Below are 19,063 nucleotides of genomic sequence, written 5' to 3'. Positions count from 1 at the left end.
GAATATGAAAGGAAGGGACTGGTCAACAACATACACGTGACGTGTTGTATATATAAATACATACATATTAACACTACCCACTGGCTATGCCTGTTAATATCTATATATATAGATCTATATTTCTTCTTTTTTTTTTTTAATGAGTAAGTTTTCATTACTACATTCTACTATATGACCAAAAACTTATTAAATCTGTTCAGAATATAGAACAGCAAGCTTTACATTAGACATCTTAGGGCCAAATAAATAACAATGACATTGATAACATTTTAAACCTTTTTATTTATTATTGACATATTCTAAAGACAGAATAGTTAGAAAACACAATTTAAAAAGTTTAAAAACAATGCAATATTGGTCAATGCACAAAATATTTTGAGTGTTTAATGTCAGAAACATATTTTACTAGTATTACTTCAGTATTTCATAGTGGAACATAGAATATCTATGCACATAGAAATAATGGAAATAATCTATTTAAATATCTTTAAAGTGATAAATTGGCTGAAACTTGGAACTACTAATCAAAACATTTATTATGTTAACAAGAATTACAAAAAATAGCATAGGTATGTTAAAAACAAAATCTTGGAATACTTTGTTGGAAAAAAAAATAGATATAAAAAAAAAGAACAAAAACTAAACATGATTTTCCATTTCAGTTTTTATAAATACATTTACTAAATTTATTAAGTCTTAAATCTTGAATGCAGCTATAAAAGCAACTGTAGAACAAGTTGAAATAGAAAGATTCAGGACTAGATATAAGCTATCAATAATGTTTCATTGCACAAAGATTAAGATACTATAGTAATTATATCAATGAATGATTGTTCCACAGCTGCCCTTGGTAGGGCACCTAAGTCATATAGGAGAGTACACCAAGCACAATTCTTCTTTGTGTGTGCTTAAAGGAGAAGAAAATAGCAGAGGATCCTTGTACCCCAAACCCTCTCAAAAATACTTTAAAGACAAGCTCGTATCAGCTTGCCCTAAGTTATTGACTATGTTAAGCCATTCAAATAGATCCAACCTAAATCCTTTTTTTTTACTTATCATAGTATTTTGTCAGCTGAAATCATCAAGTAAATTATATTTAATGTAATAAGCAAGGTCTTGACACAAACAGATCTACAGTAATGACTATTAGCACAAAAAAAAGTTTCAATGCATTTTATGAAAAGAACATATAAAAAAGCACAGTTCTACTAAAAAACATCAGACTTTGAAACATTTTATCAGCCAATTCTAAAACAACCCATTTCCAGACTGTGGCATCATCAAGGTCACAAATGTCAGATCCAACATTTGACTAGCTTACTATCTTTGTAATATCTGGCAAGGCACAGAGAAGATGTGAAGATCATATTATGACTGAATCATCTTTTATGAAATCCTGATGGGCAGCATAAACTATTATGTGGGACATTACAGTGGGGCTCCCACTTTTCATGTGACCCCAAAAAGATTTGAGGGATTGTACGTCCTCATTATCAAACATTATCTCACAATGCTATTTAAAGGGGATGTTATACATTTTGTTTGATTTATTTCAGAAAAAAATTAAGGAAGAAAATGATGGCAGTAAGCTGGCATGATTAAAATGAGCACAGTTGCATGAAGAGAAAAAGTAATTATTCCATACACTAGTTGGTCAATGACCTATACAGTACATATCATTACAAAGCTTATGTCTGTCTGTCGGGTAAAAATTTTAAATAAATTATTTTCTCTTACATCCATTCTCTGATCTAATTGAAACTTAACACAATTATTTATTTTACCTAACAAAACATGAATCAATAAAAAATTAACCAATTAGTCAATTAATTACTGGTATTTATTGTGTTTGATGCCATCAAGGGAAATTAATCTTTCAGTAGTAAGTGATATGGCTAAATATGTGGGGTTTCCCCTTTAGATAATTCTACACAATTATTTATTGTACCTAACAAAACATCAATCAATTAAAAAAACAAAACAATTATTGGTAATTAATTATTTTGTTTGATATAAAAAAGGGAGATAAATTCTACATTATTGAAATATATAGTTATAATTGGGAAGTTCTTCCCCTTAGATAAGCACTCTCTCTCTCTATTTTTTAAAAGTATTTTTATATTTTGTTTGTTTTAAAATATACTTGATGATACTTGATTAATGGAAACTATTTTTTTTATAATTTCACAATCTCATAAATGAGGAAAATGGTGCAAAATGTTTATTACAGGTTACTACTGAACTAGTCTACAATTATTCTTTTATATCTTCCTAGACGCCAGATATCACTTAATCTTACCCATATCTACATGCTGTACAATAAAAAGAATGCTCCATAACACAAAAAAATGGCATTCAGAAAAAGAAATAGACTTTCATACAACTTACAAGATTATTTTTTTCACTTTTTTACTTGGCCAAATAAAAAGTTCTGTTGAAATAAATTAGTGTCAAATGTCCACAACTGAAACATGATATATATTAAATGCAAAAAAAAGCAAACATTGCTTACAGATTTACAATAATTAAGGTTATTTATACAATATGGACAGATTCAAAGACCAGTTTGTAGGTCAATGGGTAAAGATTGATCATGAAAAAAAAGGCATGAAAAAAAAAGACAAGACTGTTTAGGAAAAGAAGTCTTTAACACAAATTATTAAGCTTTAAGCATACAAATTGACACTTTCTACAACTTATAGTAAAAAATATTTCTTTTTCACAAGGACTTTATACAACTTATAGTAAAACATATTTTTTTTTCAAGTCTAATAGAATTAAGAGTTAGTATTAGTTCAAAGTACACATTATTGAGAAATTATGTGTATTCAATATTTATTTATAAATGAGAATCCACTATATTTTGCAACTCTTTAAAATGGATATAAAAAAAAAACCCCTAAAAACTTGTTTTTCAATCATAAAAGAAATCATTTAAAAACCTCTACATACAGCATGTCTTGGCAAACATATCAATAAATAAATTGTTTTTAAGTGCTTTTAATATCAGAAAATGTAATTATCAATATGTGCACAGACCACAAATAAATAAATATATACATCTATGATATATCTTTATGATTACTGAAGCAATTAATGATCATAGTACAGAAGGAGAAACTAACAAATTTTTTTATTACTTTGTATTACATGCCTCTTCATTTGAAAATGTCTATTACATATTCTAGAAAATTGTCAGTTGTTAATGTCAATTACCATGTGAAACGTCATAGTTAATTTCCAAATGTCTATTACTATGTGTTATTTTCTTCTTTTTTTTTACTCACAGAACTAGTTAATGTTGATCTGATAGAAGTAGATACCATAATATTAAAAAAAAATCATTCACCTATCTTTTTAAAACAAAAATAACATCTAAAGGAAGATATGTATTATTTCATAAAAAATCATTACTGGCAAAACACTGTGTTACTGGTTAAATTCCTAAAGTGATGTCTTTGTCTAAGTTGAAAACTTCAGAATTATTCCACTTGTAAAGCAATTTAGTCCAGATCAAAGTCACTATCACTGTCTTTATCTTCTGGGAGAGTTCCTCGAATCTCTCCTGATGTTTTGTCTCGAACAATGCAGACTGAGTCTGCTGTGGGTAAAAATCCATATCTTTAGGAAAAAAAGGATAAAGATATTTTTAAATTAGCCAATATGTTAATGCAGTAAAAATAGTTTTTAGAAACTCATACTTCATCAATTACTTTACCATGATAGAAGACTGAATAAAGAGTAACCAATTCAAGTTATTGCACAGAAATATATAAAAGGATAGACATGAACTTTCATACTTGTTATAGTGTCTTGTAGGGGCTATCAAAATAAAAATATTAATTTGTAAATCTTTCTTTACACTTAATTTCAGTATTTTTAATTGAGTGGTTTAAAAAAAAACAACAACAATAAGTTAATCTAGTGGGTTGTTAATCTTAAGAAACTACTTGAAAGCAAAGAATTTTCACAGATAAATTACAATATACATTTATTACAAAGAAAACACTCTTTTCTATTTCAAAATTTTTGTTGTTGACCTTTTCATTGGTAGTTGAGCAATCATCAGCAATAATGCTCTATACAAAATTTATCAGCTAAAATGTAACAGGATTGTAATACAGTTTGAAAGACAATTATTGTGTCACATTTTAAAATCTACTTACTCCTGAAGAAAATTCTCCACGTCATTGGCATAAAAGTCATCACCAAATACATTTCTTAAGTTTATGAAATTCCCAAGCAATTCTTTATTTTTATAGACCAGAAGTGCTGGAACTCCTTTCTGTGCCTATAACAAAAATTTTTTTTAGCTAAATCCATGTTAAACAATTTTCTAAAAAAAAAGCATCAAGAACCTTCTTTCAGGCTTTTATTCCCAAGTATCCACACCATTCATTTTCTTTATTTTCACACAAATAAATGTTTTTCTTTTTTTATTGCTATTATTTTTGCGATTACTAATGTTACTAACCAGTGCATTGATTACCAGTAGGAGTACATGTACTCCATGTTGAAAAACACTTTTTTGATGTCTATAAAATTCAATATGGTTTTAAAAATGTACAACACTGAAATAATTTTTTAATGCTGTTAATTAAAATTAGGCCATTTTTCAAATACACACAAATTCTCAAGTAATTTATAAATTAAAACTATATTTTAATAAATGTTTAAGTTCAAGAGAAGCACTTGTGTCTTTTCTTCCACTAACAGACCTGCCTACCAAAAAAAAATCCAAATGCGTAACGCTGATGGTCAAAATGCGTATTTTGGTACCAGAATGCGTAACACTTACGCGATCCATTATTCTGTCATATATATATATTTATATATTAGACCTAGATGTCATGATTAGATCTACAATCTAAATCTAGTAATCTAGATCAATATGACAATAGAGATGATATCTAGACTAGATCTGGATCTATATAATGAATATATAATCTACTCTAGATCTGGGCTCAAGAGTGTTACCGATGCCGTGTTACTTTTGTAGGCCTACCTTCATCCTTGATCTATTCTATACTAAGACTAAGAATCTAGTCTAGATGGTAGTAGATGTTATCGATCTAGATCTAGTCAATCTAAATCATACTACAACTAAATTGGATCTAGAATCTAGATAGTAGAGTAATGTAGAGAATTATGACATAACGTAATGTCTAGCTAGATCTATTCCTGTTTAACAAGTTTTCTAGATTAGATATCTACAATGTCACTCAATGTGTTTTGAATCGATAGCACTTCGATATTTTTTTCTATACAAATGAATACGGGAATCAGGGATTCAACATAATTAATTTCTACTAATGAACTTACAAAAAAAAAAAGGTCACGTTGGTGTATCAGCTAACTGACGGTACCAACTTGCCACTCCCTGACTCGCGTTCTTCATTTCTAGACTAAATCTAATAGCTTTTAAGAACCAATCAACGTATAGATCTGGACACAATGTGTTCCCCCACCTTTTCTGTTCCCCCCCCCCCCCCCAACAGGACGGCATAGCGTGACCTCCGTGACCGCTCGTAAGCTAGTCAAGAGAGTAAAAAAAAAAGGATACGAAATGCGTAACACGACGGGTTAAATGCGTATTTGCGTACTGACGGTCATTTTTGGGAGATTTTGCGTAATGAATACGCATTTTGCGTAATGGTAGGCAGGTCTGCACTAAAATAAAACAATGAAACAGATTCTGTATCATTTATATATTTGAGCAATTTTGAGATCTTAGAGGATATAACCTTATGGACGTAGACTTAAACATCAGTAAATCTACAAATATATTTTACAATAAACATAATTATAATAAATACTTCTGTGATTGTTTAAAATAGTGTAATTAATTTTAACTATCAAAAAATAACAATAAGTTTAACAATTTCAATATCATTAAACCAAAACTAAGATTTATGAGAGAAAATGAACCTACAAACTTAAAGGACATGTTGGCTTCTGAAGCAGAAATTTTGCAGAACTTGACCAAAGGATATTCACTGGCTAAACACATTAGGCATCCATTCATAGCTTCACAAGCTGGCACACGCTAAAGAAATTAGTTAAAATTGATAGCGATGTTTACCAGCTTTTACCAACAAATTATTTGGCTATTCTTAACTTTCTTTCATAAGTATACTATTTATTATCTTAAAAATGGCAAAACTCTGTAATATATATATATTATATATATATATATATATATATATAAGAATATAGTGAAGAGTGAATATATTCTAAGAAAAAATGTTGAGTACCTCCTGATAGATGTGTACAATAATTGTAACATTTGCTTTTTCATTGTCGACTTCTTCGATAAAATTGTCAGTTGTAAGTGTAATCAATTTACCAAACTTGGGGCTGAAGATATATGGAATATTAGAAACAATAAACTTTGATATTATAACCTTTATAAGAGACTTTATTCCTATACAAAGCAATAATTATACCAAATTTACATTAAAAGAAATTACAGATTAGCCATAGCTTTCCGCATTTCTTCAAGTTTTTTAAGCCGGTATTCTTTAAAAAATTCATCTTCGATCCCTTCAAGATCTGCAAGGAACTCTTCATCCTCTTTTTTTTCTTGCTCATCATTTAACTGAAATATCAACATCTCAATTTTAAAACAAGTCCAAAATATATTCAATACATCAAGAGATCAATATATAAATATCTTTTATCAAAAGACTACCAATAACATTTGTACATTTCAGTGTTACATATGTAGATGGGTTGTAAAGATGGTAGCAGTATAAATTAAATATGCAGATAAGAATTTTTAAACTTACATGTGAGCGACAGGTCAGTGTTAATTTCTTGGCAAGTTGCAATCTCTCTCTTTCCTGTTCTTCTCTTTTTTCTGTTTCTAAACGTTTATACTCTCTCCAGTCTTTAATTACACCTTTAGGTCCAGTCTAGAAACATATACCATTTCTTTAAGTCATGTCTAAAAATAAATATTATGGAAAAACAAATACTACTCTGTAAGTCTAAAAGCAAATAATGCTATACTATTTGTTGTAGGATATAAAAATTTTTATTTTGATCAATTAAACAAATCACACTGAAGTCAGTAAAATGTAATATTTAATTATAAAAAGTATATCAATTACAATTACAGTTTTGATTGTCAATACTATTTTTTAATTATATTATAACCAAAACATATTTAAAAAATCACCAAACAAATTGTGTAGTTTGAAATTCGAATCATTACTAAACTTTAATACCAAAATCATCCTCAACAGTAATAGCAACCAACATACATGAAGTCTGCTATCTTCACATTGCAATACACCAAATAACCACAGAAAATGTACATACCGGGTGATAGCTTTATGCAAATTTGAAAACATTTCTACAAGGAACATACAACTAATAAAATGGTCTGTCAAAAACCTTTTCTGCCTTTTTAATGATTTACTTTTTTATTTTTAAAGCTAATAAGCTTATTTGTACATCCATGTTATAAAATCTAATAAGTTCTAGTAGATCAGTTAAAAAAAAATTGAAATACAAAGGAGAAGTTGGGACAATTGCAATAATAAATTATACAGTCTATCTTTAGAAGACTTATTCAGATCAACAGACAAGTGAGAGAAAATAATGAATCACATTGGTGACCAAATCTATAAATTAATTGACTTCTAAAATAATTCATAGGCTAACATAATAATATGAGAATATCATTACTTGATAAACATTTTTATGTCTGATCAAAAGCTTCAAAATAACTAGTGAGTGATTCATTAAGAACCAACTAAGTTTTTTCTTCAAATTTAGCTAAGTTATATCAATGAAATAGTATGATTTAACCAGCACCCAAACTGAATATTGTTTCCACATTTTCAAAGCAGTTTACTAGTACTAGTACTCACATTTGTAGCAGGACCAAATGATTCTGTTTCAGGGTAGCCTGCAGCAGATCTAGCAGAAGGTTTACCTTCTTCATTCTCCTGATCACTCCCATTCTCTTCATCACTGTCATTATCTTCTTCTTCACTACTACTGCAGTAATAGTGAACTTTCTCGCCCAAAAGTTTATCATCCAGTCCTAGTGACATAATGACTTTGTCCAAAGACTAATTCTAAAGAAAAGAAAATAGTTAACTTCATTTTACTTTTTTATAAGCTAAACAATATTATGTTGTTGTTTTTTTCTTTGTAAACTAAGATTTTAAAATCTCAATCTATTTTAATTATATTGTTGTTGCTAGTGGCATGATCTTGGGAGGAAAAAAGCATAAGAATTCAGCTTGAATATTATATTATGTATTTTAATTAAACAGATAGAATGCCAACATGGTGATAGCAGATCAGTTAGGCAACCATAACTCAAGAAAGAGAGCCAAGATCAAGTAAAAGATATATGTTCCAAATTGAAATACAAAAAAATGTTTTAAAATATTATTAATTTATAAATTATATCTAGATTTAGAAATAAATTACAGGTATATTAAATATAACAAAATGATGAATTAGACCAGTGTTTCTCAAACTTTTTTGTCTGGCGGCACAGTAAAAAAACTACAAAAATTTCCTGGCACACCACGAAGAGCAACAGTTGTTTTATAATAAAAAGAATAAAAGATTTTACCTATTTTTAAGTATTACATGGGTGTGCCTGTTTTTTTAGAGCAAATGCGATCTAATCGAGGCTCCAGAGTCGACAAACTCGAATTTCGTCTATTGTAAGAAGTCTCTCTCTTTTCTTAGACTTGATCTCAGTCAGTGCTGAAAATCCAAACTCACAAAACCATGAAGATGCAATTGGAAGAATTATTTTGATTGCTTTTAAACTGATTGCAGGATATAACTTGTTGATTGAAATCCAAAACACATCCAGGCTTTTCTCGGCAAAACCCCACTTAAGAACTGCATCGTTTTTTAAATCAATGAGCTGCTTTGCTTCTTCAATTGTAAGATTTGTAGCTTCATTGTTTCCAAATGGAGAGCTGACCCATCCATACTCATTACGTCCAACTGTTGGAAAGTAATGCTGCAATGCTGACTGCAAGTGTGTCAAAGTGTCCAGAATTTCGGGGGTGATTTCTTTATTTGAAGCACATTCATTGTAAGTAGCAGAAGCGAAGACTCCTTCCGAGATCTTACTTTGCCACAGCGACAATTTTTCACCAAATGACTTCAGTTTTGAGGATGCAGTGATGAGGGTTTCCAATGGTCCTTGAAGACTTAAATTCAATGAATTTAATTTGTCAAATAAATCAAAGAGAAATGTCACCTTATCCCACCTGATCTCGTCATGAATAGAAAATACAAAGTCTTTTTTTTTTTCAGCCTCCAAGAATGAAATCAGCTCAGCCTTCAGTTGGACGACACCCTTTAACACTTTTCTTACGGAGAGCCAACGAAGGTTGTTGTGATACAGGAGGCATTTGTAGTCTGAATCCATTGCTTCACAGAGCTGAGAGAAAAGTCGGGATGCAAGCGGTCGAGATTTGATAAAGATTACAACTTCAATCACTTGATCCAGAACAGACATCAAATCTTTCGGCAAAGAGTTGAAAGCAAGAGTTTCTCTGTGGATCATGCAGTGAACAACTAATACATTTGGATTTTCTTGACCCACAAGAGTGACGAATCCCTTTCTATTGCCCTGCATGGAAGGACAGCCATCGGTGCAAACGCTAACACAGTTTTTCCACTGTAGTTTGAATAGCTAAATGTTTTCGTTCACCACTTTGAAAATATCTTCGCCTTTGGTCGTAGTTGGTAAGTCTTTTCAAAATAAGAATTCGTTGACACATTTTTCATCCTTTATGAACCGAATAAAAGCTAGCAGCTGGGCTTTGCCGCTAACGTCAGTGGATTCATCAACTTCAAGAGACCACAGCAGAGACACTTCATCGTCAGTCACGTCGAAGTGTTCGCAGATTTGATCTTGTAAATTTGAGGATAAGTCTTCAATTCTGCGCGAGATAGTATCATTTGACAAAGGAAATTTTTTTGCGACAGTTTCAACAACTATTGCTAAAACTGGTGCAATGACTGATTCAGCCTCTGTGTGTGCTTTCTTGTGTTTTGCTAATAACTGAGCAACCTTATAACTTGGAATTAATCCCTTTTCTGGCAGCTTTATGGTAGTTCATAAGTTTTGTAGCTTGTTTATTTTGTTGAGCCCTGATGTTTTCAAAGAATTTCTTCGGTTGCGCTTTTATAGCTGGATGTTTTGTTTCCAAATGTCTCTTCAATTTGCTTGGAACAAGCGCCTTATTCGACAGAGTTGCATTGCAGATCAGACAGAATGGCAATGGAGCATCTACAGGTCCAGAAGATATGAAACCATATCCGATGTAATCTTCTTTGTACTTTCATTTGGTTCCTTGCTTTTCATTTAACTCTTTCGCAGTTTCATTCTTGCTAACGTATTTCTCCATGGATAACAATGAATAAGGCTTAATTTGTCATTATTAGCATACACCTAACCAATTTAATGAAACACATCGCTTATTATTATCGTTACCAATTCAAGAACTGCTGAATGTCTGCTAAGGCGGCCTACATTTGAGTCATTATAATAATATATGTATAGAGGACAATTCCATAACCTGAAGAGCTAACACCCCTTTCCATCATTATGGAGCGCTCCACTACTATTACTGGTCGTTGAAAGTGGGGATGTCATTGCAACGTAAAATAAAAAATTTAATAGTAGACAGACCTGTGTAACGCTGCATGTGTGGCGTTCTGAAAACTCCCGCGGCACACCTGCAAATCTTCAGTGGCACACTAGTGTGCCGCGGCACACAGTCTGAGAAACACTGAATTAGACCTTGCCTAGATCTATCAATAGAAAACAGCACTGCTACTGGCCTTTTGTTTTACTGGCTTTTTATCTTGTCTTATAAATTACAGATGTTCCTTCAAAGAAGAAAATTACATCCTATGCATATTCATGTGTCAATCTAGTTGAGCATGTTAATTATAGACTTAAACTCTACTAAGTTATTAGTTTTGCTGGCTGATTCAGGCAACATGTTCCATGCTCTAATGGCAAGAAAGCGCACTTGTACAACTTTGTCCTGGCATATATGGAATAAGAAATAAACCTTAATTTATGTGTCTTTCTATATTTCAATAGGTTGTGTTGTTGTTTTTTTGTATTTATACATTATGGTTTAGTGTTGTATGTATTATTGTTACTTTACCTTTTAGTCTTCTGTGCTGAAGAGTCTAAATTTCAAGATTTTACTAATGGTGTTGCTTTAGACAAAGGTGAGTATATTCATTTTTTATAAACCTCAATGCCTTATTTTGTCACTGTTCTAGTTTCTTACTGCTCACAACTGATTCCAGTGGAGAGGTATGGTTGCTGCCCTATGCTTCCTAGGGAGCTTCTTCTTATAAAATACAGACGATACTTCAAAAAAGAAGATGAAGCCTTCATAGCCTTCTTCTCATAGTTTTTTTCAGAAGTTCTTTCACTTTTAAATGAAAGAAAACTTTAACTTTTCCTGTTTTGCAGAATTCGCTTTGTTAAATGTAAGGTACTACAGATCTCCAGAGCAGACATTTTTTCCTCTTAAATGGTTGCAATTTTTATAAGAAACACTGAAATCAGCGCATGCAAAAAGCACAAATAAACTTCTGACAAATTGTTCTAAAAATTTCTTGATCAACACCAGCAGCTGATCTACAATATTTTTGCAGTAGTATAGTAACTGCTGATAAAAAATATCCTCAACTTGACAGAAATTTTCAGAGCATACATGCACATGGTATAAATAGAAAAAAGCTTCACCATGTTGCAAACAGTTGTGAACAATGAGCGCTAGACATCCAATGTCAACAAGCAGATTCTTAAGCACAGTTTTCAACTGTGAAAACACATTCTTTCCTTGTTTCCTTTAGTTACCTCCGAAATTCACATTGGCACTGTCAAGTGGGAAAGCAATACACTTGGATGAACAGCTGTATTTCTTAACAATTTCTTTAAAATTTGTTAATATTGTTTTAGAAGTTTCATTTACTGTGATGTCCAGAGCCAGCAATCTTGTCTTTACAAACAAAGAACTGAACTACTAATGGGAATAGTTTGTCTGTACCATGACTACTTGTGACTCCAAAGCAGCTAATGGCCTTGTGTCTCCTATAGTATTTTTGCAACAGTGTGAAGACCAAGGACAGTGTTAATAATTGACTCCGTTTTGTTCTGGAATATAATATGCAATGTTCTTAGCATTTTGTCAAATCTTCAAACATCTTCCATATTAGACAATTAGTAAAGCCCATCAACTTAAATGACTGATGATTTGTGACAGTGTGAGAAGCTAAAGTTGCTTCAGCAGTATGAGCCTTTTTTTGGTTATCAAAATGTTGTGACTTTTCCAGAAGAAGCACACATGTTCTTATCCTGTTTCAGTGTTTTGTTGCTGGTGACATGACATTCTAAATCAATGCTGCCCTTGTTTGTAATCAACATGCATGAGTTACAAACAACACACTTAGCTTCATTTTCTGTACACCCATCACCAAAACATTTTGATCTGACAATTTACATCTCCTCTTTATTTATGACTAGCACATATGTTAGCTGGCATCTTAAATGCCAATTCTAATTATTAAACACAAACATGACAACATCAAGCATGCAATGTTAATTGACTGTTGCTAGCTATTATGGGTTAGTATCATATGTAACCATCATGCCACTCATTAAATATACAAATTTTACATATCAACACTGTGGACATGATATGGCTTTGAAGCTTTCATCTTTTGATCCTTCTTTGTTAAGGGAGTGTTTGTATTTAAACCAGAAGATATGAAGTATTAAATTCAATATATTATATATATGTCACTGCAGTAAACAATTGAAAATGGACATTTTCACTCTTTAGGCAAATGAGTCCGGATGAAGGACATGCCCCCAAAAAGAAGGACAAGGCCTCCTTTTGCCAGACGTCTTGCAAACTCAATTTATATCACAATCATGTATGTACATTTCTAGAGATGATATACACTCAGGATGTCATGCAATGGTCCTGGGTTTGAACTCTGCTGCTGTTCCTGTCATTCCGAGGGACTTTGGGATAGGATGTAGATCAAATTAAATATTATTAGATCTATATAATATATCAATAAAATATCATCATTATATATATATATATGATATTTAATAGTATTCAGATCTGAAGGAACATCAGAAACATCTCTACAGTACAACTCTGTTACTATAGATAGATCTAGAATCTAGTCTAGATCTAGACTACATATATTATATTATATCTAGGTCTAGAGTCTAGACTGGATATCTAAATGACAGGTCATTCTAGGTCTAAACAAGATCTAAATATTTAGGTGACAGGTCATGCTAGGTCTACATTAGATTAATTAAATCTAGTCTAGAACTAGAATGCTCCTAGAGTCTAGATCTAGATCAGACACAAAATAGAGGAGTGAGATTCATAACAAACGAATATTCACATTTGACTAGAGTAACACCTTTAGTAAAATCACTAAATTTAGAAAGCCTTCAGGACAGAAGACTCAAAATTAAAGTAGCAATTATACAAAACACTGAACCATAATCTTCAAATACAAAAAACAAAATTTAATAAAATACTCTGAAAGACACAAAGATAAAGGCACATTCCTCGTCCCATATGCTAGGACAAATTAGTACAAATACTCCTTCTTCCCTAGTGCTATTAGTGCATGGAATGGGTTGCCTGAGCTAGCCAGGAAAACCAGTGACTTGGCAGAATTTAAGTCATTGGTTAATATGCATGACTAAATGCATGACTCGTAGGACGTAATCATCTTCTTTTTTGAAGTAACATCTGTATTATATAAGATAAGAAAAGACTGTACTCAGTGTACTGTAGTAGAGGACTACACTAGGATTAGACTCAAGAGAGATATTCTGAGACTAAGAGTAAGATATATATGCTGCTTTGATTCTAGACATTGATCTCGAATCTAGATAATAATAATACTTATATAATATCTAGTAGTAGATAAAGTCATTTATATAATAGAATTAGAATAATATAAGATTTAATAAAATATCATGAATCATATACCAGTATATAATTAATACTTATTTATATTATATACACTAGAATACGACTAGACTAGATGGTATACCAAAGAGTTTGAAAGACTAAGACTTATTCTAGACTCTTTAACTCTAGACTCTGAGTAACTCACTAACTCAACTAACAGTAACTGGGACTGATACTAACTAACTCTACTACTCTAGACTCTAGTGACACTCTGACTCTAGTCTAGTAAACTAAACTCATAAAACTAAGACTAAGTCACTAGATCTAGATCTAAGTCTAAACTAAAGTAAACTAAAAACTGTGACTGTCTTACTAAGTCTAAGTCAATAAGTAAGAGTAAGAAGAGTCTTAGACTTAGATCTTATTATTAAGCCTTAGCCTTAGTGACTTAGTCTAAGGCCCGGGCTTAGTCAAGTAAGTCTAGCAGTCTAGCAAGTTAGTCTTTTTCTTAGCTAAACTTATTAATTAACCCAAAATTACTAACTATTTGAACTAGATCTAATCAATCTATTACCCGTTTAAGTTTAGTAGAGATCTAAAATATAGATTCTAGAATAGGTCTAGGTTCTAGAATAGACAAATCTAGATCTACATAATCTAGATCTAGATTACTCTAGATTGTCTAGATAAGACTTATTAGAGACTCTCAATTTCTTGTTGGTTGTTTACAAATTAAGATGCCTTGACTATTCATACATCAAAGTGCTTCCGTATTTCGCAAAAACAAAAAATAAAGGGTATTAGTTTACGTTACTAGACATCTAGACACCGCTCATTAATCAACTAGATAGATCTAGATTTTATAAACAGTTGAAGAAATAGATCTAAATCTAGATTAGATCTAGATGTGATTTCTTTTAAAGATTGGTCTAGTTTAAGTCTTTTGCTAACATTTTTTTCTCTTAGCCCTACGTTATGATAGTTTAATATGCCCTAAGCTCTTCTGCATTAAAAAGCATGTAAATCAGTGTATGAAAAAAAATTAGATCTAACAAACTTAGTAGAATCTCTAGAGACTAGATCTAGATAGATCCAGATAAAAATATCTATCTAGAATCTAGAGATACTAATTAATTACAAAATTAAATGTCTTTAACAACACCTGGAAATACTGGTATTCCAAAAAAGTCATGGCAGCCACCCAACGTTACTATCGAAACAACGTAAGTGTCGAAGTCAACACTCACTAGGTGACAGGTCTAGATTCTAGATTGTCTAGAATCTAGTACTACACTGTCACACTAGTCAGTGACAAGACTAGTCACTAAGACAGACTAAGAGTACTAAGACCAGACTTAGTCTTTTAGATTTAGACACTCTTAGACTAAGGCCGACTAAGGTCGTGCGGTTTGCGCGCTGGACTGTCGTTCAGATTTATCGATGGTCCAGGGTTCAAACCCTGCCCGCTCCCATCCCCCGTCGTCCTGAGGGAGGTTTGGACTAGGAAGTAATTATCTTCAACTCTGAAGGAACATCCGAAACATGTAAAACATTTTACAAACAAAACAAGCAAGTGTCGTAAGTCAAGTTGAAGACAATTTGAATTTCGATTTTATGAAGTGAAGTTAAACTGTTAAAGTTAATAAAGTCTATGTATGTCTTAAGTCAAGTTAAGTTAAATAAAGTGTAAAAAAGTTTAATTAAATAATACTGATACAGTGATACTATTAATATTAGTATTACAATCATACTCATTTAACTCATGCTCTTCATTGACACTGACATCATACTGATACACTCCTCATACGTGATACAGTGTGAAGAAGTATAATTATTATAGTATTATAATTATATAATATATAAACAATACAATTTCTAACAATAACATTTACATTACTACTAATTACTAGACTTAGCTGATACACTACAGTGATAATTGATACCCATGCTACACGTAAAACTACGGTTGAATATAGTAGGATAATTTTCGCATTTAGCTGGCGTATTTACATTTTTAGGCAGCCCTGGCAACCACTGGCCAGAATTTTGCGATGTCTAAGCGCTGAATCAAGACTATATTTATTTCCAATGGGAGATAACCTAATTGATTTTTAATATCACTAGCTTAAAACATATTCGAAGAGAAAGAAAATAAAACATATAGAAATAATTGAATTAATAGCGCTGTAGAGCAGATTCACAGACCTATATAAATATCGCCAGCTTAAAACTGATTGCAAGAGAGAGAAAATAAAACAAATAGAAATAATAGGAATATATACTAGAAGTAGTACTTTTAAAACTGTGGTAAAAAATGTAATTGTAATTTTTAGTATTTCTCTCAACATAAAAAGTTGAAACTGAATTTATTGTTGTAAAAAATTTAATGAATATAATGCAAAGAAATAGACTTAAAACATTTGCTTTGCTTCGGCTAATTTAAAGCCTCACATATATGAAATTTTTTCAAACTGATAAGGCACATGGTTCCCATTAGCTGAAGTTAATTTTTTAGTGAGTTCAACAACAATAATAGTTATACTAAATATAAATCTCAATTTAAAATTAAATTTAAAGATAGTAATGTTTAAAAATTCATGGGAACTATGAAAGGACTTTTCAAAAAATTATGACAATTTTACTTAAATTTGCTTTTTCACATTTCTTTAATAGAATTGGGGGGGGGGGGGGGGGGGCTAGGGGATCAAAAAAAGGTTGAAGATCACTGGTGACGATGGTACTATAACTAAATCTAGTTGCATAGATTTTCTATCTTAGGAATGCAATTATCTTTTCTTTTGCTTTAACGTCTGTAATTTATTTAATAAGATTAGACATCATAAGATTAAAAACAACAACACATATTAGTGGGAAAAAAAATACATGATTCTTGTCTAAGTTTCATTTTTACCTTTTTTGTTTTACTTTTATTCCTAGAATGGGAAACATTGTTGTAGAGTTATATTGGAAGCATGCTCCTAATACATGTCGCAATTTTGCTGAATTAACAAGACGAGGCTATTACAATGGTATCAAATTCCACAGAATTATTAAAGATTTTATGATTCAAGGTGGAGATCCAACTGGAACTGGTATAGTACAAAATTTTACTCTTAGATCTATATACGCACGTCATAGCTACCTTAGTAATGATTTATACAAGTGATTTATGTTTGTTGTAAATTTTTGGATTATTCATTTATTTGTTTGAGTTTGAAGATCTTCTATTTTTAAACTCTAGTCAAATCAATTTCAACACTGTGTTTCTTCAGTGTATTACTAAATTGGCACTTTCATACCTGCAGATTACTTTGGGAGACAAAAAATACCATCAACAACACAACAAACGTGACAGCTTGTTAATTTTATTTGTTTGTAAAAGATCTTTTTATACCTTATTATTCAATCTTGCAGTACCATATTTTAGAAGTTAATATTAATATATATCCATATTATTCACAGGTAGAGGAGGTGCATCTATTTATGGGAAAAATTTTGATGATGAGATAAATGAGGACTTGAAACACACAGGTAAATTTAACAGAAGGCTATTTTTAAGTGATTATTTGGTATCGGCAGTATGTTGTAATGATGTGAAAATTCTTGTTTTTGTTGGGTTTTTGTTTCGCTAGCCTACAAAAACTAGAACATATTTGGCTAAAGTTTGGGCAATGTTTGAATATGATTATGATGGGAACATTAAAATTTTAACTATACAAATAGTGATTGGGATAAGTGATTTACAACCATATGAGACAGATAGTAGTGATATCAAAGTTGAAAACTATGGATCTAATATAGCTAATGTTAGATCAAGTAAATCTGATGTGATATTTAAATGTAAATTAACTCTGTAGACCAATTCATGACCTGAAACAATGCCATTCCATACGACTATCTTTCTCTATAATAAGAGAAAGACTTTGTTTATTTATTCATTTTTCTTTTGTGAATTAAAAAAAAAGATTTTTAATTATTGTTTGATAGATAGTTATGGCAACTGTTTACGGGCAAAAAGTGTTAAGTGCTCAGTCTATACACCTTTCAGTTCAACATTTCAGTGTATTTCTTTGACTAATTTCTTACCAGTTTATTAAGAATTTCTCTAAATTTCAAACTTTGATTTTTGATTAGGTGCTGGAATCCTTTCTATGGCTAACAGCGGGCCGAATACAAATGGTAGCCAGTTTTTTATTACCCTCGCCCCAACACAATGGCTAGATGGAAAGCATACAATATTTGGCCGAGTTTCATCTGGTATCAATGTTATACAGCGCATTGGTATGGTGGAAACTGATGATGGAGATAAACCTGTAGACCCTGTTAAAATTCACAAAGCATATATCTCACCAACAATATAATCTTTGTCATCCATCATTCATTGTTGATATGTTTTTGTAGTTTAATCATTAAAATGTATTAATTATCCTCAACTTTTTGTTTCTTTCATTATTAAATTATTGTAAACAATGTTAGTTTTTTAAGGCTTAATTAAATTAGAACAATAAGAAATATCTACAATGTGAAATCAGCCTAATCTATAGTGGAATATTGGCTATTTTTGAGCATTGACCATCCAAAAGAAGAGTGATTCTAAAAATTAAAACCCAGATATTTGAAATATAATTAATCAAGCATGTAAAATTTATAATTTAATTGATAAACTTTAGCTATCTATAGTCATTTGGAATTTTAGTGCACCACTAAATATCTAAACCAGCTCCTTCCTTTCTTGTTTCTTACAATTCTGAGTATCTCAACCTGCATAAACTGTATCCATTTCTTTCTTTTTCCTTTTTATAAATAGCTAGCCCTATAGAACTAGATCTATAGAGTTTCTATTGTCTATCTTAAAGGTCTTCATTGTGCAGGGTATCATATTTTTTATTAGATCTAATTATAATTACTTATCTATTGTTTTTTTTTTCAAAGCTACCGTAGCAGTATTATTGAAAACAGTATGTGCTCAGCTAGAAATTGTTATTCGATTTCCTTTGAAGGAAGTTTTGTAAAAAAAAATAAAATCTAAAAGCAAATAGACTTTAAAAAAAAAAGTTATGGGCAAATATTAGGCTTTTAATGTACACTATGTTCTG

The 19,063-nt window shown here is 31.1% G+C and overlaps 2 protein-coding genes across 8 annotated transcripts; one reads left to right on the top strand and one right to left on the bottom strand.

The window, feature by feature from the left end:
* Positions 1 to 857: 857 nt before the first annotated feature.
* Positions 858 to 14,708, bottom strand: LOC106056562 (phosducin-like protein). 5 transcript variants are annotated; one of them, XM_056025678.1, is made up of 9 exons: positions 14,542 to 14,708; positions 10,834 to 10,903; positions 7,878 to 8,087; positions 6,789 to 6,914; positions 6,471 to 6,598; positions 6,255 to 6,357; positions 5,933 to 6,046; positions 4,167 to 4,291; positions 858 to 3,621 (listed from the first exon to the last, which is right to left on the bottom strand). In XM_056025678.1, the coding sequence occupies exons 3-9, from the start codon at positions 8,061 to 8,063 to the stop codon at positions 3,504 to 3,506; spliced, it is 900 nt and encodes a 299-aa protein (XP_055881653.1). In that variant the 5' UTR covers positions 8,064 to 8,087; positions 10,834 to 10,903; positions 14,542 to 14,708; the 3' UTR covers positions 858 to 3,503. The 5 variants fall into 5 exon arrangements, with proteins under 5 accessions (XP_055881653.1, XP_055881652.1, XP_013068822.2 ...); XM_056025677.1 differs by lacking the exon at positions 10,834 to 10,903 and having other exon boundaries at positions 14,512 to 14,708; XM_013213368.2 differs by lacking the exon at positions 10,834 to 10,903 and having other exon boundaries at positions 14,542 to 14,707.
* LOC106056563 (peptidyl-prolyl cis-trans isomerase-like 1) lies at positions 11,188 to 18,400 on the top strand. 3 transcript variants are annotated; one of them, XM_013213372.2, is made up of 4 exons: positions 11,188 to 11,235; positions 16,905 to 17,059; positions 17,430 to 17,498; positions 18,102 to 18,400. In XM_013213372.2, the coding sequence occupies exons 2-4, from the start codon at positions 16,906 to 16,908 to the stop codon at positions 18,326 to 18,328; spliced, it is 450 nt and encodes a 149-aa protein (XP_013068826.1). In that variant the 5' UTR covers positions 11,188 to 11,235; position 16,905; the 3' UTR covers positions 18,329 to 18,400. The 3 variants fall into 3 exon arrangements, with proteins under 3 accessions (XP_013068826.1, XP_055881655.1, XP_013068825.1); XM_056025680.1 differs by lacking the exon at positions 11,188 to 11,235 and adding an exon at positions 12,861 to 12,954; XM_013213371.2 differs by lacking the exon at positions 11,188 to 11,235 and adding an exon at positions 15,000 to 15,190.
* Positions 18,401 to 19,063: the final 663 nt, after the last annotated feature.

This window comes from Biomphalaria glabrata, chromosome 4, assembly GCF_947242115.1.
Source record: "Biomphalaria glabrata chromosome 4, xgBioGlab47.1, whole genome shotgun sequence".
NCBI lineage: Eukaryota > Metazoa > Mollusca > Gastropoda > Planorbidae > Biomphalaria > Biomphalaria glabrata.
Note: the sequence above shows the minus strand (reverse complement) of the source record. Positions and strands in the feature narration are given on the sequence as shown.